This window comes from Silurus aristotelis (genome assembly GCF_946808225.1).
Source record: "Silurus aristotelis genome assembly, chromosome: 5".
Taxonomy (NCBI): Eukaryota; Metazoa; Chordata; class Actinopteri; order Siluriformes; family Siluridae; genus Silurus; species Silurus aristotelis.
Window position 1 is genome coordinate 5,754,637 of NC_139578.1, and position 22,437 is coordinate 5,777,073.

Below are 22,437 nucleotides of genomic sequence, written 5' to 3' on the forward strand. Positions count from 1 at the left end.
TGCTCTCCTGGACGTCCTCATTCCACCACCACCACCATGTCTTCCTTTCTATTTCCAGATGTTGCATCTCCTACATAGAACATAATCCACCTGTGTGCACCTTCCTTCACTCTTATATGTCACCCGATGATCCTCCTTCTTCTTTAAATAAGTGTTCGCAACTGCCATTTTCATTCTTTTAGCAAAATCTACCACCATCTGCCCTTCCACATTCCTTTTCTTAAAGATGCCTACCCATCACCTGCTCATCACCTCTGTTCCCTTCACCTACATGCCCATTGAAATCTGTCCCAATCATCTTTCATTCCTAGGTACACCTTCTACCAATTCATCTAACTCACTCCAGAATTTGTCCTTCTCCCCCTTACAACCCACTTGAGGAGCATAAGCACTGATGACATTAATCATCACGCCTTCAAATTCCAGCTTCATGTTCATCACCCTATCAGAAACTCTCTTCACCTCCACTACACTCTTACTGTTCTCTTCCTTCAGAATCACCCCTATACCATTTATCTTTCCATCCACACCATGATAGAACAGTTTAAACCCACCTCCATTGTTCCTGGCCTTACCTTTCTACTTGGTCTCCTGAACACACAACATATCTTCATTTCTCCTTTTTATCATATCAGCTACCTCTCTTCCTTTACCAGTTATAGTACCAAGATTTAAAGTACCAACTCTAACCTCCACTCTCCTCCACTTCTCCTTTTCCTGCCGTCTCTGTAGTCGCCTTCCTCCTCTCCTTCTCCTCCTTCGGCCAACAATAGCCCAATTTCCACAGGTACCCTGTCGGCTAACGATACCTGTGGCGGTCGTTAGTAACCTGGGCCTTGACCGATTCAGTATGAAATTCTCTTTTGTGACAGTACAGTAATTGCAGTACTTAAACTAAATAAAATAAAAAGAAATACAGTAAAGAATCAGTACATTATTTAACAAAATTCTAAATACAGTACTTTATGTAAATAAAATAAAATGGAATAAAGGATAAAGATGAATGTTTATATATAGTATTGCACAGCAAATTTGAGAACTTAGTACAGTGGAACCCGGTTATGTCGCCGGCCTAGGGGACGCCAAAAAGCGTTGAGATAACCGATGATCGAGATAAACAAAAACCAATATGGCGGCAATACATCAACGTGCTTGAAATTTCTTTATGTACATGATGTGCTTTTTTAAATGAGAATGTGCATGCACGTGTTTTTGAAGGTGTTTTTTACACAACAGCGTTGCCGCAATTTGTTTGATTGGTCATGCGGATCGAGATAACCTGTAATGCGGATAAGGAGGCGGAAGCCAAAGTAAAAGCAAACAAAGTTTATTGAGAATACTCAGGATTTAATCCACCAATACTTGTAGCGAAGCAGTAATATCCAGTGGTGCGCTCCGAGAGCACGGTCCACGAAGTTCTGTGAAAGCAGAGACAGTTCGTGTAGAGAATCCACGGATCCGCGCTATGGAAAGCGCAGCGCTGGACAGTAATGGATAAACGTGGTGCAGACAGCGTGAACATGGAAAACAGCAGGATCGGGGTAATCCAGGGTGTCGTTGAGAGAATGCGGTGTCCGAGAAGAAGGGTACGTAGCGGGATACGTATACGCGATTACACAGACCACCATTAACCAACACATACGGTCATGCACAAACAATAACGGACCGCGAGTGTGTGGAGGTGAGGGGCTTAAATAGGAGATGGGATGAGTGAGTGAATAAGAGTCAGGTGTGTGTGATCAGCATGACTGCGACGAGCTCCGTGCGGGCGGGGCACGCCGGAATGCCGCTGCCAAAGGGGGTGTGGCAGGGGGATTCCTGACATAACCGACGTTAAATGGCAAATTTGCCCCCACTTGTGCTCGAGATATTAGGCTTTGGCGACATAAAAAAATCGACATAATCGATTAAAAAATTCTAAGAAAAAGAATTTGGTGGTTCCACTTCAAAAACATCGAATTAATCGGGTTGATGAGTTAACCGAGGTCGAGATTAGTGGGTTCGACTGTAATTCTCTAAAGGTGAAGGCTCATCCACTTCTTCTTTGTGGAGAGCCTCATCTTCCTTCATCATTTCCTCTTCTGTTTGTGCTGGTGCCTGACATGGCTTTTTTTTTGCAGGACTAAAATTGTTCTATGTAACATTGTTATATGTAACTGCTGTTTTTCAAATTGTTATTCCTTGTACGGCAAAAAATACTGTCTAAGGCATTTTGGAACTTTAGGGACCATACCATGTTCATATGTTTCAAAGCAGTTATCATACGACCTGCTTCTGCTAACATCTCTACAGTTAGGCCCTCATCTTCTTTATGTTATTTTTCTTCTTCCTCACCCTCATCTTCCTCCCCCGATCCTGACCACGTTCTACAGCAGGACCATTGAGAGCATCCTGAGCAGCTGCTTTACTGCCTGGTTTGGACACTGCACCATTTCGGATCGCAAGACCCTACAGAGAATAGTGAAGATGGCCTAGAAGATCATCGGAGTCTCTCTCCCCTCTATCACGGACATTTACACCACGCTGCAGCCGCAAAGCCAGCAGCATTGTGGACGACCACACACACCCCTCACACACACTCTTCAATCTTCTGCCATCAGGAAAGCACACACACACACACACACACACACACACACACACACACACACACACACACACACACACACACACACTCAAATGTGTGACCGTATTACATTGTTTACATGCTGTTTTTTGCACCTCTTGACTGCTGCTACTGCTGTTATTTGCACTGCATTGTGTTTGTTTATATATACTCTCAGTTATAGTTCACTTTGCACAGTACTGTATATCCAGAGTTTACAGTAGGTTTACTGGTCGGCATTGTCTTGTGTTGTCTTGTGTTGTCTTGTGTTGTCTGTCTGTCTGTCTGCACTGTCTGTCTGTACTGTTTTTCGTCTGCACTGTTCGTACTAGGTTGCACTCGATGCACTTCATGTAGCTTTATGTTTTAGCTCTATGTTGTTTAGTGTAGCACCAGGGTTCTGGAGAAACATTGTCTCGTTTTTACTGTGTACTGTGTACCAATGTGTATAGTAGAAATGACAATAAAAGCCTCTTGACTTGACTTGACTCCTCCTCGCTTGCAGATTTTTTTATTTATTTAATGAGCTCCTCTTCATTCAGTGTTTCTGAATGTTTTTCAATGAGCTAATTTATTTCGTCACTCGTCATGTCATTCAAGCCTTCACCTCCTAATAGCTTCCCCAGTTTTACTGGGGATTTGCTGACTTGTGTATGAAGTCTGGTTTTATCATATGCCCAGAGGTATTGCCACACATTATTGAAGTTCTTCTGTCTTTTTGCGCTTTAAATCCTGGTGTCTTTAATTCTTACTTCATTATATAAGTTCTGGATGTAATTTATTTCGAAACAGGCCAGTCTCTAAAGATTTGTTTAGGCTTGTACACATTCTCCTCTATAATTTTCAGAAATATCGCTGGATATTGTTCTGCCTAATCGATATTGGCAGAGGCTGCTTCTCCATGCAATTGAACGCTTTTAATTTGGTTTTAAGAAGCCCTGTAACCATTCTCTGCTGGCTTGAAAGCCTTCTGACTCAAATCAAATATCAAATCAAATTAAATCAAATCAGATCAAATCAAATCAAATCATATTTTATTTGTCACATACACATACATACAGAGTTCGACATGCAGTGAAATACTTTTTTTAAAACTGTCATTCAAGAATTAAAAGAAATGGAATATAAAAAGAATGGAATAAGGATAAACTAAAACCAAGAAAAAAAGAAGGTAGATAAATGAAAAAGTATAAATTATATAAAATATATATGAAATACATGTGAAAATATATGTATATACATAAATGCGTGTGGTAAAAATTGACAGTAAAAATTAAAGTGATTAACGTGACTGTCCTTATAGTGTCTGTGTGCAGTATGGTGTTGTATAAAGTGGCACTGTGCTGTGCAAGTCCAGAGTTGAAGTGACAGTCCAGAGTTAAAGTGTCATAGTGCAAAAACGTTGTGCAGACTGTGATGTTTCTGGTTGTGGTTGGCTTGAAGTACTTGTGCTCTCTGCTTCACGTTGACTTTCGATTTCTTATATGAACTAAATGCCTTCTCATGTACTATATTACCATCAGGCATAAATTTTTTTTTCCCCAGCGTCCTCGATCCACAGAAACAAAGCACCTTTCATTTAACAATGTTTTTATCTTTAACTTTCAATACATTTACTGCACATTCATGGAAACTGATAGATACTGCATGGCGTATTTCCCTTTTTTTTTTTTTTTATAGATCGTTTTGTGCTCTCATTTACACCCAAATGCTTTCCAACTGCAATATTTGACATTTTAAGAACTTCAACTTTCTGATGAAGAGTCATTACATTTTGCATACAAATTTTTTTTCCGAACTGCCAGATGAGGAGGCTGGATGTTTTTATTTAAAGCACAGTACACACGATTAAGAGAAAAAACTTGCAAATAACGCAATGAAAAGCTATATAGTAGCTTTTGCGAGAACGCCTTGTAGCTAACTGCCTTTGTTCTGAGAGGAACTAAGATGCCATGCTGCCTTTGGCTGAGCCATACGTCCATAACGCCCGTAACCATAACGGGTTATATTTGCTCCTAAATATTTAGATTAAATTCGTTAAATTAACGGTAATGAAATTAACGTTATAATTATTCGGTCTGTTCTTCACCAAACAGACAGTATAAAATTTTATTAATTCTATAAAAGAGGTATCTCCCTGGCCAAGAAAGACGCAACCCCTCTTTACTTTATACCGTACAATAATAGAGCATGTAGTTCAGATCGAATGTTGCAGGAACATTAAAATGTGAGCGGCACTCAGGGACAATCCTTTATGAAAAATACAGCATTTAATAAATGAGGCAAACAAAACATAAAACTAACTACACACACACAAAAAAAATAAACAAAATAAAAATAAACAAAAAAATTTTATTTCCAAAATCTTCAGTTCCAAGAATCTTCCAAGAGTTGGTGGCCTGGCTAAACTGTGCAATCAGGGGAGAAGGGTCTTAGTAAGAGAAGTGACCAATAGCCCAATGGTCTCTCTGCCTGAACTGCAGAGATCCTGTGTGGAGATGGGACAAAATTCTAGAAGGACAACCGGCACTGCCACCCTCCACTGATCTGGCTTTATAGCAGAGTCGCTAAAAGGAAGCCTTTCCTTGTTGCAAAACCCATAGAAGCCCGCTAAAAGACTCTCAGATTGTGTGGAACATTTCCACATGTAAAGAACACATGGTAAGTATGTCTTTACACATATAAAGCAGATCACTAACAAGCATTTTACTGGCAGTGACTCTAACATCCTGTAACAAGTAAAAAAAAAAAAAAACCTTAAATGCACTATTGTAGATTAGATTTTTCATTAACATCCTAGCAACATGATCAGTATCATGATCATTTTTAGCTACATATCTGTTTTTTTAAGGTAGTGAAAGCTAGTATAGTATACAGGTGCTTTTATTACAAATGTCCCAGATGAAAAAAGATCTTTTGGAGCTCAGCATTGCTTGTACTTCATTTATATACTGTGTCTAAGTAGTTGCTGCTCATGAAGAAGCAGAACAAACATTCATATTTATAGTATTTTATTAATGAGTACAAAATGTATTAAAAAGGAATTATACAGCACATTTCAGTTGAACTAGAACTAATTTCATTAGTCACATTAGTATTCAAGGTTATTCAACTGTAAGTTTCAGGCTATTACAGAGGCATATACAGTATTTCCGCAGGTCCATCTTTTTTTTTTTTTACCACATCACGTCTGTCTTCAACACATGCATTATCCATTCTCTTAATAAATAGCAAGTATCTCACAGATCAAATATCTGCAGAAGATACAAGATACATGACATGATGACAAAATGATAATAATAATAATAATAATAATAATAATAATAATAATAATAATAATAATAATAATGAAAAAATTACATTATAGACTTACAATTAATTTAATAATGATTACTGGATAATGTATAAGGTTGATATTTCAAGAGCAATGGGGCACTTCTTTGTGTGTTAGCACACCAAGTCTCCAGCCAATGGATAGGAGCAAATGTATTAAACTTGAAAAAGCCTTTGCCATGAGATATACAAATGGATGAAAATGGTCTGCTGTCAGTGTTGAAATTAAATTAAATCTTCTAAGAAAACCCTGTTCATTAATAAAGACACATTCAAACTCGTGTGTATTAAAAAAAAAAATGTAACTTAAGCATTATACTGAGTGTGTAATTTAAGTCTCTAATCCATTGCTTGGTGCCACCCATCACATTCTCATTTGTATTTGCCTACACTAAGTCTGGTCTGTGAGGTAATGCCACAGCTACCTGGTATGTTGCTCAATAAATGAGCAAATGCAGTTGTTACTCAAAAAAAAAAAAAAATATATATATATATATATATCGACAGGACTGAGATAAAACTAAAACTTTCTTTTCGGCTTCTCCCGTTAGGGGTCGCCACAGCGGATCCTCCGCACGTTTGATTTGGCACATGTTTTACGCTGGATGCCCTTCCTAACGCAACCCTCCCCAATTTATCCGGGCTTGGGACCGGCACTAAGAGTGGCTGGGGATGGTTTCCTGACCGGGAATCGAACCCGGGTCGCAGCCGTGGGAGCGCTGCATCTTAACCACTAGACCACCAGGGGACCAACAGGACTGAGATAGTTCGTGCTAATTGAAAACAGGAAGTAATATGTCATTGATATTAAGAGAAATATTTTAACTGGTTTAAAACTGTGGTTCAGCTATTAAATTGTTTCTGAGACTCACTATTTTTAAACTGTATTGTTAAAAAGAAAATGAAGGCACAAATTGCAAGTTTTTAAATTTTTATTTTAGTAATATGGAATTTAATAAATATATATATATTTTTTTTATTCTAAACAAATAATGAAAATATGATATGAAAAAGGCTTATGGGTCTAAGACAGAATAATATTTTTTGTTTGTTTAAATCATTGATTTAAGTCATTGATTTTTAGTCACATATTTCACATGATTGAACTCTGACAGCAACAATGTATTTACTCTATCTATAAACAGAAATAAAAGACACTAGTAGGTAAAATTATCACAACTTTCCTTAACACACAATTTAAAGATATGAACAAATCATTAGTTCAGAATTTGATCATTATTGATGATTTGTAAAGGCATGTTGTAGATGTTTACCAGAAGAACACACATAAAACACTGACTAACTATTATAAAAGTATAGATGTAGTTTAGCTTCTGCAAAATGGTCTGTATATAATTTATTTGTTATTAATTAATAACAAATTGGTTTATTGTATGGAGAATCTCCCAAAATGCATGACTGTATGTAATGTAAGCACTTAGCTAAAAATCAGTGTGAATAAGTTTATGCAATAACATAGGGATAATGCACAGAAGATTGAGAGAATTATTTGCTGATATATTACAAACTTTTAGAAACATTTAATCGTATATGAGCCAGCTTCACTTTAGGCACTGCAAAATTATCTGTAACTATTCATAATTTTAAAGATTTGTTAACAAGATTTTTTTTGCTCCATACCCATAACCATAGCCTAAGAACTTTATACCACAGTGATGAGTTCTGATTGGTCAGAAAGTGTGGATTTTCTAACAGTTGCTCTGGCACTAGTTCCGATTGCAAAGTAAATCACAGGTTTATATTAATGCATTTATTCTGACAAATGCATGTTTCTATTTTAAAAGTTAATTCACAGGGATGGTGACATACAACATAATTTAAGACTTAAAAGTAAATCAGCTGAAATCAAAGAATATCAACTTAAATATGATTAACATTTCTGTAAGAAGTCTTGGGTTCTCAGCAGTGGGAAAGTCTTTGGCCAGAGAACTTGGATTTTGTGGTTGCATTCCTAATAAGACAATTATCAGGATTATGAACAAGAGCTATGTTTATGTTACAAGAAAGAGACAAAATATACGAGGAATCAATTTGCCGCCATTCCACAACATTAAATGTAACTATAAACCAAAATAAGCAAGTTTTGCTGTATTTGGAAAAAGGTGGGTTACATGAAACCACTCATTCAATATAAAAGCATGCCCCAAAATACTCTAAAAGTGTTCATCACAATTTTTTATCAGTGCAGACAAAAGTAACTACATGAAGTATCATTAATAATCATTAGTTATTTAAATGCTTAAATTCTGAATATTTAATGATTTGTTCATATCTGTTAAATCCAGATGAATGCAAGTTTTATAAGTGTTACTGCTAGAAAGATAAGCAGGTCCATCATGCGTATTATGAAAATCCACTTGGTTGAGGTTATGTTTACAAGTGACTGCTGTTTTTCTTTCTTTATTTTTTATTATTATTATTAATTTATACCATATTGAGATAGCATTTAACACAAACATTTTAAAAAACATCCTAAACTATCTACATACTACACATGAAATGTTTTCAAGTTTAAGTATCTTATGACTTATTGACGGACTACTAGATCTGTTTTATTCAAAATGTCCACCCTTTTTCATGCTAAGTACTTAAAGCAAAATCATTGGCTTGTGAACGTCACCTCATGTGTGTCACTTATAATAGTTTCCCTAATTTTCCACGCTTTCTCATCTACCTGTGTTGCACAGTGGTTTCCTTTGGGACCTTTGAGTGCAAATATTGACCAACCAATAACAGGCAGCAGCTTTAAGAAAGTTTTGTATAGCTCATTAATCCCAATGAAATCCAACATTTCTGACAACATAAACTTCTAGGGTAGACACAAAAAATTAACTCTAGTTTACAGTGTTAGATAAAGGATTCTGTTTCATCCCTGGTAAAATTGCAGTGTTTATGTACACAGACCATCAAAAATAAAATCATACATCTTGCTAGCATTATATTCATGCCATGTTAATTCTTTAACTTATCTCTAATTGATAGGCACATGTCAGACATCAGGTAGATTTTAAAGATGCTTGATGCTTATATTGTGTCTGACATCCACTTTTGTTTGGGTTACTCAAAGGGTCACACTATGTAGGTATTGTCTGATGGTTTAGTATGACCGAAGGTCTTAATGGTAACATCACAACAGGCAGATGTTTGCCCAGAATGCTAGGCATAACTGGCTGCATTATAGTCTGCTGAATATGGCAGTCATCCATAACAGTCACAATAATGAGAAGCTGTACACTGACAATATGGCCATTTGTGCAGAAACATTCTAAATATGTAGGACTTTGATATACTGATGCAGATACATTTTCCTTTCACTTTCCATTTTTCCACACATACCCAGACATGCTTGGAGGTATTTATTGGTATAATTTCCTTTTATGCAGGGAGAACATATAATAGTTTGAAGGTGAAATGCATACTTACAACTGCAGAAATGCTTTGATGTGATGATGCCACCAATACTGGCACACCATCTTTGAGTATATTTCCTTAATTCAACAACAGGAAATCTTGAGGATTTAATCTTTCTATTTTAAGAATCTGACGTGGAAGATAGAGTGCACTGAGGCATATCATAAGTGATGGAAGCTCTAATGTTTGCCTTTTTGTTAATGTAATCACAAGATGATGCTTTAAAGTACTTGGCAAGAATACATACAAAAGGGACATTCTAATTATGAAGGTAACAACTATATTTTGAATAAGTGGAAATGCAATAAATGGAAGTTAAACCAACTTGACCAATAATTGCTTTCTTTTTTTTTTTTTTACTTTATATGCCACATGCCCACTATGTGGATATCTCCAGTCTATGTATGTATTTTGCTTCTTTCCATTTATTTATGAACAAGGTTATGAATAATTAAACATATTTTATGCATTTATTTGAAATTTTGTATTGCACCAATTTTGTTATAATAATTTAATACTACAGTAAATTTAAAGACACAACATTAATCTGGTTTAATTCAATCTGAATTGCAATTGCGATTACTAGTTTAGTACAATCTTTTATTTTATAAAGCAAATAAGAAATATAAATGCACAACAGAAATAGATGTTTTAAGAAATGCACATTCTGTGTAGTTAGATCAACATGTAAAGTAATACTCTACTCCAATACAACCCAAATCTAGAAACAAAATGACCTTATAATTTTTTTTTCAGCTTTCAGTTAGACAAAATTATTTGCTACTAAATGAATCAATTCAATAAAAATAGAATAAAATGAAAAAGAGGAAGCAGGAACTTTACAAAACAGTAGGTTTTACATATGAATGGTTATTCTAAACTTGTATGGACCTGATGGAATCCTGCTGAGAGTTAACATATTAACCATTTCAAAACTGAATTGACTGCACACTATGACATGACAAGGTGCATGAACATTTGAATTACATAAGCATGAGAAGTAGTGCACACACAAATGAAGTTAAAATAAATGTTGAATTTGCTGGAGATTGTCTGGAATGGTGTATAAGCTGCAGTGATGGCACCTCCATATCAGAAACTAGCAAGATGTAAGCTAATTTGATTTTTAAACCCTTAATGAAATTCATTCTTTATTTTTAAGCATTTTTAATCAATAAATCTTTGGTTTTCAAAAATGCCATCAGTGCAAGGAATCAACAAGCAATGAGCCATGACGATTCTCCATGTTTAATCAAATGGAATGTTCCAGTTTAAGCATTCAGAGGCAGTTTAACCTATGAAATCCCCAAAATAACAAACAATTAACAGGCCAAAAATTAGTACGAGTAAAATATATAGTTTTAAAGAATAGAATGTCTTCAGTTTTTCTCTGAAGTATAAGTCAATAAGTATTTATAATAAATCAGAATGTATATAACCATCTCCTGTACATTTTTTCATTAAGACTTTTTTTTCAGCAATATTTTTTTTTTTACAATATTACAGCATGTTTAGTTATTTGTCTATTTCCTATTTTATTTCAATATTTTCTGATATTGCACTTTAAGAAATGTCAATGCCAAATCACACTCTCATGACAAATTATGTGTAGCTCTATATCTTGCCAGCTAGAACACTGGCTGAAGTTTGCAATAAACCTTAAATGCTTTTTTAAAGACAGAATTATAAAATGCAATTTATGCTTCTACATCCTGCAATTTGATGACCAATAAGCAATTAATAATGTATTGTACTGTTATTGCCTATGTTCAGTCTTTTCGCTCTGTTACTACTGCTCAGCCAAAAAAAGCACAATTTTATAGATGAAAGCAGCTCAGGAATGTCCTCCACTTGGGAATTATTGAAGAGACCACCGGAGAAGTTATTAGTCAAGATACTTTTTAATTTCAGGTCACAAATAGAAATATATAAGTTAGAGCATAACAACCTTTATCCTTATTACATGGAAATAAATGTTTTTACAAGAATGGGTTGCTCAAAAATTATGTATGTATATATATATATATATATGTGTGTGTGTGTGTGTGTGTGTGTGTGTCTCTGGTTCAGTCATAAAAAGAAGTTACTGTTATTCTATAATTTCTGTTCCTGTCCTCCTCTTGTCTGTGTGTTTCCTCAGGGTTCCCTAGTTTCCTCCCACCTCCAAAGACATCAAAATAGGAGGATTAGCTACATTAACTTAACATTAACATTAAGTGTGAATGTGTATAAGTATTTAAAACAAAGAAATATTGCAGAAATATTTTTCAACAGCAAACCAGAGCTGCCATTGTGTCATATAGTGATACAGTGTTACTGTCAAAGGCTCCTGATTTATGGTGACCCCAGTGTAGGTCACGATAAATCACAGTGGTCATGGAAATTAGGTGAATAAAAAATACAAATAATAATTAAAATGTTAATTTAACTCTATAAATCAGTTATTGTATTTATATACTTTATATAAGAAAACCCATATAGTCTAAATCACTATCAATGCCATTTTGGGGATTTCCTAGTTAACACATGTATATGACAAATAGCACAATAAAATTAAGTGAAACGCTCAAAATCAATTTCAGATCCAAAACAGTCCCAAAGTCTTGCATGTAAATCATTTAATCATAATTTACAGCTGTTTTCAGTTATAAAAATATAAGTCTCTTATTTTTTGTGTACTGATTTTCTTCTAAAATCTTTTTCCTTAAAGTAACAGTGTCATGTATTTTTATTCGTGTCCTTTCCCCAAACCATTAGTTGTAAATAACATTATACCATTCTGTACCTAGGAACTTTTTTTTACACCTTCAGGGATGAAAAGTTTCTACAGAAAAGGAAACAATCCAAAGACTTATCATCTAAATGCAATTCTTCAAAAGATCAAAAAAACAACACAGCCTTATTTTTCCTTACTTTTTATGTAAAAATAGGAACAGCTAGTAAGATGGTCATGAAACAGTTGATTAGTGTGAAGTGGACCTCCTTCTCTTGCCATTTATGCTGCGGTAATTATAAGGTCTCATCTTCATCTCGACAAAAGGAATGGAGAACTCATGCCCTTTCCACATGTGCCAGTTAATACCCTATAAAGTACAGAAAGAATATTAAAAAATGCGATGTCATGTAACAAAGCTTCAATATACTATACACTTACCATCCATTTCTTACTTACTTACTCCATCCATACACTTACCAGAATTGTGTGAAACACAAAAAGTGAGCACACAGTTCTGTGAGCACAAATTCCTTTTTAATGAAAAAATTTGAGCTGGCCACTAACTGGCTGAGGTGACTCGAACAAACATACTTTACAACTGTGGTGAGCAGAAAGACATCTCAGCATGCACAAAACATCAAACATTAAGGTGGATGAGCTATAACAGCAAACACTCAGATCAGGTTCCCCTCGTGTCATACAAGAAAAGGATTCTGAGGCTATAGACCATGGGTCTTCAACCGGTACTGCAGGGGGGTCTGCTTAAATATTGTTGAATCACAAATAATTTTTTTTTTTGTAAAAAATAAAAATAATAAAAATGGTAAAAAACATCAAAGATAAAATCTTAAATTGTACTTGTTGAAAGAATAAAGTGTCTAATGAGTGCATTACTAAAATATTGATATGTTACTGTGATTGATAAACTGGCTGCAATGGATAAAGGTAGAATGTGGTCAACCTCAATATGAGTTTAAGCTTAAAATGTGTTGATTTAAAAGTGGAAAATGTTTTGTGTGCGATTTCTGCTATCTGCTAACCTAACTTCTGCATTCTTTTTTCAAATCTGCAATATAAATCTGCAGATATGAAAACTGCATACAACAAAAAATTGTTTATGCCCTAATTAAACAACACATACTATATGTGCTTGTAAATATTTCAATACCACAAGCCTGAATGATTTTAATGTTTAATTTTACAATTTTTTTATTATTATTTTTTTTTAGCAGTTACCTGGCTGTGCCTGGACTCTCCATATTTGCCATTTAAGTTGACTCTGTGACAGTTTTTATACCACCAGGCTCCTTTGTAGGAAAGTGCGCAGTTAGTCACAGCGTTATCATTATCCTTGTCTTTAGTGGAGAAAGGTCGACCATGGTGATAGCTCAGAGAGTCACCTAGTACAAGAAAAACACTATTAATTAAGTTATTATAACTTTAGAGGAAATTAATGGGATGCACTGAGGATTACAAAACAAACTCTTAAAGCCAAGGCCTTCTTTTTATTTTTAGAAAAACACTATTCACTTACCAGCAGTGCCATTGTATTCCCCTATTCTAAGTTTGTAGAGGCTTCTGGAGTCTCCAATTGAGAAGCGGTCATAGTTGGCGTATACTGTCTCCTGGCCATTCTTCATGTCAATGCGCAGCTCATAGCGTCCTTGAGCTGTAATTTTGTGAAGATTTTCCAAACCTGCATGTTTAACCAAAAAAAAAATAAAAAAATAAATTACCTTTAGAAAACTTAACATAAGTCATTATGAGCCCCTGGGCAACAAACAAAACAAAACAACTCAAACAAACTAGTAATCCATATTATACTGGATATTTTTTGCTTTTATATGATTTACTTGTGTTTTCTATTAAACAGGTTTTATGTTTCAGAAAAACACCTCTTCTGTTTATGACTTTTTTATTGTTAATCAAATAAGTAAACTTTCTATAAAGTATAAACAATTTAATGACAAATTTGTTTCAAATATTGTTTAGTGTATTGTTCATTTTATTCCTTTTAAGAAAAAGTATTTTAAGTATTTAATCGTTTTTTTTAAGTTAAATGATAAATCCATATGAGATTAGTGGAAAGGTTATTTAGTCATTGTAAATAGTCAATCGCTGCTCTCATTTCCTCCTTACTAATACCATCCACTTCCTGCTTCACCTTCTCCACCTCAGCCAACTTTCTCTCTCTCTCATTTTCATTCCCCTTACTAGTCTACACATTTTTCTCTCCATCCTTTATTTCTCTAACTTGCAGCACATCCTTCCCAGTTCGGTCCCTCTGCCTGGCCAATCGGCATAAATCCTTTTCTCCTTCCTTAATGTCCCTACTGTGCCCATGTAGTACTTTAAAAAATCCACCCACTGGCAATCTGGGCTGGTGAGCTTGAAAAAATAAACATTGTTTCTCCTCTGTCTTAAGATCAAATAAACTCTTGAAATAATCTGACATTGCAGCAAAAAAAAAGTAAAAAATGTAGTACAGACAATGGTCAGGCAATTAGCAAACGATGTGTATATATATACACACAAATATTAAACAAGGAGAGAAAGAACAGCTGCAAACAAGACAGCACGTGAACACAAGGACCAATGAAAAGACAGGGTAGATTCATTATATTGCCAACAATTTGGTCACCTGACCTTTCCTACTGATATATGGTTCTTTTCCAAACACAAATATAGTGGAACATCTTCCCAGAAGAGTGGAGGGAAATACAAGAGCAAATTGGGACTAAATGTAAAAGGCAATGTTCAAAAATCACATACCATACTTATGACCAGGTGACCCAATACTTTTGGCAAGACAAATATACAAACATATATATACAGTGAGGAAAATAAGTATTTGAACACCCTGCTATTTTGCAAGTTCTCCCACTTAGAAATCATGGAGGGGTCTGAAATTGTCATCGTAGGTGCATGTCCACTGTGAGAGACATAATCTAAAAAAAAAAATATCCAGAAATCACAATATATGATTTTTAAACTATTTATTTGTATGATACAGCTGCAAATAAGTATTTGAACACCTGTCTATCAGCTAGAATTCTGACCCTCAAAGACCTGTTAGTCTGCCTTTAAAATGTCCACCTCCACTACATTTATTATCCTAAATTAGTTGCACCTGTTTGAGGTCGTTAGCTGCATAAAGACACCTGTCCACCCATACAATCAGTAAGAATCCAACTACTAACATGGACAAGACCAAAGAGCTGTCCAAAGACACTAGAGACAAAATTGTACACCTCCACAAGGCTGGAAAGGGCTACGGGGAAATTGCCAAGCAGCTTGGTGAAAAAAGGTCCACTGTTGGAGCAATCATTAGAAAATGGAAGAAGCTAAACATGACTGTCAATCTCCCTCGGACTGGGGCTCCATGCAAGATCTCACCTCGTGGGGTCTCATTGATCCTAAGGAAGGTTAACCTAACCTCCTAAGGGAGGAGCTGGTTAATGACCTGAAAAGAGCTGGGACCACCGTTTCCAAGGTTACTGTTGGTAATACACGTCATGGTTTGAAATCATGCATGGCACGGAAGGTTCCCCTGCTTAAACCAGCACATGTTCAGGCACGTCTTAAGTTTGCCAATGACCATTTGGATGATCCAGAGGAGTCATGGGAGAAAGTCATGTGGTCAGATGAGACCAAATTAGAACTTTTGGGTCATAATTCCACTAAACGTGTTTGGAGGAAGAAGAATGATGAGTACCATCCCAAGAACACCATCCCCACTGTGAAGCATGTTGGTGGTAGCATCATGCTTTGGGGGTGTTTTTCTGCACATGGGACAGGGGGACTGCACTGTATTAAAGAGAGGATGACCAGGGCCATGTATTGCGAGATTTTGGGGAACAACCTCCTTCCCTCAGTTTAGAGCATTGAAGATGGGTCGAGGCTGGGTCTTCCAACATGACAATGACCTGAAGCACACAGCCAGGATAACCAAGGAGTGGCTCTGTAAGAAGCATATCAAGGTTCTGGCGTGGCCTAGCCAGTCTCCAGACCTAAACCCAATAGAGAATCTTTGGAGGGAGCTCAAACTCCGTGTTTCTCAGTGACAGGCCAGAAACCTGACTGATCTAGAGAAGATCTGTGTGGAGGAGTGGGCCAAAATCCCTCCTGCAGTGTGTGCAAACCTGGTGAAAAACTACAGGAAACGTTTGACCTCTGTAATTGCAAACAAAGGCTACTGTACCAAATATTAACATTGACTTTCTCAGGTGTTCAAATACTTATTTGCAGCTGTATTATACAAATAAATAGTTAAAAAATCATACATTGTGATTTCTGGATTTTTTTTTTTTAGATTATGTCTCTCACAGTGGACATGCATCTACGATGACAATTTCAGACCCCTCCATTATTTCTAAGTGGGAGAACTTGCAAAATAGCAGGGTGTATATATATATATATATATATATATATATATATATATATATATATATATATATATATATATATACATACATACAGTGGGTACGGAAAGTATTTAGACCCCCTTCAATTTTTCACTCTTTGTTATATTGCAGCCATTTGCTAAAATCATTTAAGTTCATTCTTCTTCCTCATGAATGTACACACAGCTCCCCATACTGACAGAAAAACACAGAATTGTTGACATTGTTGCATATTTATTAAAAAAGAAAAACTGAAATATCACTTGGTCCTAAATATTCAGACCCTTTGCTGTGACACTCATATATTTAACTCAGGTGCTTTCCATTTCTTCTGATCATCCTTGAGATGGTTCTACACCTTCATTTGAGTCCAGCTGTGTTTGATTATACTGATTGGACTTGATTAGGAAAGCCACACACCTGTCTATATAAGACCTTCCAGATCACAATGCACAATGCAGTCTATATAAGACCTTCCAGATCACAATGTCAGAGCAAATGAGAATCATGAGGTCAAAGGAACTGCCTGAAGAGCTCAGAGACAGAATTGTGGCAAGGCACAGATCTGGCCAAGGTTACAAAAAGATTTCTGCTGCACTTAAGGTTCCTAAGAGCACAGTGGCTTCCATAATCCTCAAATGGAAGACGTTTGGGACGACCAGAACCCTTCCTAGAGCTGGCCGTCCGGCCAAACCGAGCTATCGGGGGAGAAGAGCCTTGGTGAGAGAGGTAAAGAAGAACCCAAAGATCACTGTGGCTGAGCTCCAGGGATGCAGTCAGGAGATTGGAAAAAGTTGTAGAAAGTCAACCATCACTGCAGCCCTCCACCAGTCGGGGCTTTATGGCAGAGTGGCCCGACGGAAGCCTCTCCTCAGTGTAAGACACATGAAAGCCCGCATGGAGTTTGCTAAAAAAACACCTGAAGGACTCCAAGATGGTGAGAAATAAGATTCTCTGGTCTGATGAGACCAAAATAGAACTTTTTGGCCTTAATTCTAAGCGGTATGTGTGGAGAAAACCAGGCACTGCTCATCACCTGTCCAATACAGTCCCAACAGTGAAGCATGGTGATGGCAGCATCATGCTGTGTGGGTGTTTTTCAGCTGCAGGGCCAGGACGACTGGTTGCAATCGAGGGAAAGATGAATGCGGCCAAGTACAGGGATATCCTGGACAAAAACCTTCTCCAGAGTGCTCTGGACCTCAGACTGGGCCGAAGGTTTACCTTCCAACAAGACAATGACCCTAAGCCCACAGCTAAAATAACGAAGGAGTGGCTTCACAACAACTCCGTGACTGTTCTTCAACGGCCCAGCCAGAGCCCTGACTTAAACCCAATTGAGCATCTCTGGAGAGACCTAAAAATGGCTGTCCACCAACGTTTACCATCCAACCTGACAGAACTGGAGAGGATCTGCAAGGAGGAAAGGCAGAGGATCCCCAAATCCAGGTGTGAAAGACTTGTTGCATCTTTCCCAAAAAGACTCCTGGCTGTATTAGATCAAAAGGGGGCTTCTACTTAATACTGAGCAAAGGGTCTGAATACTTAGGACCATGTGATATTTCAGTTTTTCTTTTTTAATAAATCTGCAACAATGTCAACAATTCTGTGTTTTTCTGTCAGTATGGGGTGCTATGTGTACATTCATGAGGGAGAAGAATGAACCTAAATGATTTTAGCAAATGGCTGCAATATAACAAAGAGTGAAAAATTTAAGGGGGTCTGAATACTTTCCGTTCCCACTGTATATATAAAATCATACAAAAGTGAGTTCACCCATCACATTTCAACAACCATTTTATTATATATTCTTATACAGCCTTTATTTTCTAAATGACTGCCAACAAAGTGAGTACACCCTAAGTGAACATGTTTTTAAAGTGTGAATCTTTTGTGTGAGCACTATTGTTATCTAGCACTGCTTTAATCCTCCTGGGCATGGAATTCACCAGAGCGGCACAGGTTGTTGCTGGGATCCTTTTCTACTCCTCTATAATGACATCACAGAGCTGCTGGATGTTCGACGCATGGTGCATGGTACCTTTCGCTTGAAGATGCCCCACAGGTGTTCAATAGGGTTCATGTCTGGATACATACTTGGCCCCTCCATCACCTTCGCCTTTCTCAGCAGGGCAGTTGACATCGTGGTGGTGTGTTTGGGGTCGTTATTATGCTGGAAAACTGCTGTTCGGCCTGGTTCTTGATGGGAGGGCATCATGTTCTGCTTCAGAATGTCACAGTAGATGTTGGAGTCCAGGTTTACCTCAATGAACCACAGATCCCCAGTACCAGCAGCATTCATGCATCCCCAGTCCATGATGCTACCACCACCATGCATTACTGTAGGCAAGACACAATGCTGGACACCATCTGAGCTGGACATGGTTCCCGTAAATCAAACTCTTAGACAGGTTGTCTTTAGCAAACTGACTGTTGGTTTTCTTTTGAGCAAGCTTCAAAAGAGGCTTTTCTTTGGGTCCATGGCCATGCAAACCAACTTGTTGCAGTGTGCGGCACCTTCTGCAACCTCTAAAGCAATACTGGCAGCACTCATAAATCTGTTTTTTAAAGCAGCATCTGCACCTGATGCACAGCACAAGGACACCTTTTGTATGACTGTAACCACTGTACTGTAACTCAATTTCAGGGTGTTTCTGGTCTTCCTAGAGCCTCAGCATCTTTGTGGAGAGCAACACTTTTAACTTAACTTAAATTCAAGATACACAAATTTGTATGTTCCTGTCAAACAAACAAAAACATGAACCTGGTTAATAGGACCCTAAGTGATAACAGCTGTACATCGTGTAACCGCAAACATTATAGTCCAGGGAGACTTCTGTCTGAACTCGTCTGTCAACCTGTCCATCACCACTGCAAACAGGAAAGGGCTCAGAGCCGATCCTTGATGCAGTCCAACCCCCAACTTGAACCAGTCTGTCGTTCCTAATGCACACTTTACTGTTGTCACACTGTCCTTATATATGTCCTGCACCACCCTCACATACTTCTCTGACACACCTGACTTCCTCATACAGTACCACAACTCCTCTCTCAGCACCCTGTCGTACGCTTTTTTTAAATCCACAAACACACAATGCAACTTCTTCTGACCGTCTCTATACTTCTCCATCAACATTCTCAAAGAAAATAATGCGTCTGAGTTCTCATTATAAGATATAGGCATTATTTTTCTTCTTCTTCTTCTTCTTCTTTTTTATTTTTTTTTATGAACTTCTTAAAAAAATTATCTACAATCTATAATCATAATAGGACTGAATGTTTCTGTAGATACAACGTTTTCTATTTATTTTTCATTGTGGCAATGCTTTCAAATATGATTCATTCCTCCAGTGAATTTATATGAGCATATTAATTTTCTTATAATGAGATTTAGAAAGTAATATTTATGTAGCCGACTGCAAATTAAATGGTCCAGGAATTCTTTGTTAAATTGGATTTTTGATTAGGACAATTAAAAGACTGTTTAAATAAATGAAACTGGAAAAAAACAGAAATTCATTATTTTAAACAGTTTACAGATTATGAACCCACTGTAGCATGAAGCAATCACAACACAATTGCTGTGATTTAGGGAAACAGTGATCATCTGTGAATCCCAATTTTTTATTTGTTTTGTAATACACTGCTAAAAAAAGGTGATCTAATCTCACCTAACCAGAACTCATCTTCCAGATTCCCGAATCCAGTCTTATATTCACCCCACTTCCTAGAGAAATCTGTCAGGCCATTCTGTCTCCTCTGAAACACCTAAAACAAATCACATACAACACTGTGCTATAACACCTGTGCACATTCACACCACACACAGGTTACAGTCTGCATATTGGAAATTTAGCGACAGATTTTTATGGTTACACAATACAGAACACTTACCCACTAAGAGAACTTCATCTACCATTTACTTAAACCCTACTTTTGTTCTATTTAGGTACATTTTGCAGACATTGTAGAAATGTAATAGATATTTTCAAGTATTCTAGACACTTACAATCCAGCCACCTCCATCAGTTGTCATGTCACAGTAGACCTGCACACCCTGACTGGGGTCACGGTTGATGTACACAGTGTAAACTCCACTAAGGATCTCACCATTTAGAAGATGTTGAGCACAGTTCTGGGGTACAGCAAACAACCGGTTTCCTAAGCAGACAATCAGAAAACAACATTTAAAAAAAAAAGTGTAATATCCAGGTCCAAGAAGAAAAAAGATAGAGACTACAATTCAAGAAAGAATTAAAGATGGTAAGATCTATGCAGGTTATTAAAAAAATGTAAGTTATTGATTGATTCATTTAATTAATTGTTTTATAAAGAGAGAGTAAGGTACCGGTTGTGAAGGATGTAGAAACAATGGCACTTGTCTCAAGGCCTCGGGCTGCCTGCAATCTCAATGTGTACTCTGTTGTCTCAGCCAGCCCCTCTAGACGGATCCATGTGTCCTCGGCATCCAGAATTAGCTCCTGTATTTGTTTGAACAAAGACATCGGGAGTGTAATACGATTACATACACACCCACATAATGCTATTACTAACAATAATGTAGTCATAGACTTTCAGCAATCAGATAGGCAATCAACCTAGATGCTTCATAATTTTTATGTTTTCCAAACTGAAGTTGTGTTCATTAAAATAATTCATGTACAACAATAAAGATATTTCCATCAAATAATCTCACACACCACACTATTCACTCTGACATCAGTGAAATTTTGTTTGAAGCAGCACAGTATTTACAGGCAATTCTGCTTTTCAGTGCACTCTTATTATTTTTTTTTCCTTGCATGACTGGTAGCTCTGATGTTCGTCATAGAGGTTATTAATCTGCCAGTTAGACGAAGGATTATCCATTTTAATTATAAACCCATTACAGCTCATCCATTTAGTTTTTCTTTAGACCAATCTGCTGGTGAGGAAACATCAAGCAGTATTAAATGACACTGCTTCTTTTTATTGTGCAATTGTTATTTGTTGCAAGGTTTTGTGTTGAGTCATTTAGATCATTAGAAAAATAAAACAAAAATGCAAATGAGTGTGACATACAAATAAAGCAAAATGCTAAACACACAGCTGTGCTGTTGTACAAGCTGTGATCGATATGTCACAAGTTGCTAGGATCTCAAATTCCCGAAGCATTATGGCAAAACTGATATTTTTTTTAAGCAATTATATTGTGACATTATAAGCCATAGTAAGCAGAGAAATGTACTGAAAGCTTGTTCCTTTCATTTTAGAACGCATTAGTGGAACATATGCCATGAAAGGGAAGACCTAGTTATATGGGTTTCCAGTTAAGCCTTTATTCGCTGTGCATTACTGACACCATCTGGACAATCAGCAGGACTGAATACATACTAGGTCAAGTTTTGACTGGATATGTGGAAAACATGAACATTTGTGACTTTTGAAAAACAAAGTAGCAATGACAGTGAAAAAAAAGGTAATAGAACGCAATGTAGCTGTTTTGGAGATTATTTGTGCAAATAGATTATTAAAACATTATAATTTGTGTCTAGATATATTAGTGTTCTTAGTATTAGTCATTTGGCAAAATTATATCGCAAAACCCTGAAAGCAAGACGCTCAGTAAAAAATCAATAATTCCTACAATAAAGTGGTAAACTGTTAAAATAGAAACAGTAGTTTTTTAACAGATGTGTGTGTATGTATATAGATTAGAGATCGTAAGATTTACCGATTCACATGAATATACAGTGGAACCCGGTTATGTCGATGTCCTAGGGGGTCGCCAAAAAGCGTCGAGATAACCAATGATCGAGATAAACAAAAAATAAAAATGGCGGCAATATATTAACGTGCTTGAAATTTCTTTATGTACATGATGTGCGTTAATAAATGAGAATGTGCCTGCACGTGTTTTTGGAGGGTTTTTTTTTTTACACAACATCGTTGCCGCGATTTGTTTGATGAAG

At 36.6% G+C, this 22,437-nt stretch overlaps 1 protein-coding gene across 6 annotated transcripts in view; it reads right to left on the minus strand.

Annotated features, from left to right (window-relative positions):
• Window positions 1-11,249: 11,249 nt before the first annotated feature.
• The window catches only part of tnr (tenascin R (restrictin, janusin)), a 151,480-nt gene continuing 140,292 nt past the window's right edge, over window positions 11,250-22,437 (minus strand). For all 6 annotated transcript variants that reach the window (XM_083541642.1, XM_083541639.1, XM_083541643.1 and 3 more), the window contains 6 exons: window positions 20,835-20,967; window positions 20,496-20,647; window positions 20,158-20,254; window positions 13,618-13,779; window positions 13,320-13,483; window positions 11,250-12,450 (listed from right to left, as the gene is read on the minus strand). In XM_083541642.1, coding sequence (XP_083397768.1) covers window positions 12,331-12,450; window positions 13,320-13,483; window positions 13,618-13,779; window positions 20,158-20,254; window positions 20,496-20,647; window positions 20,835-20,967 — 828 coding nt within the window. In that variant the 3' untranslated portion in view covers window positions 11,250-12,330. The remainder of the gene's footprint in view (window positions 12,451-13,319; window positions 13,484-13,617; window positions 13,780-20,157; window positions 20,255-20,495; window positions 20,648-20,834; window positions 20,968-22,437) is intronic.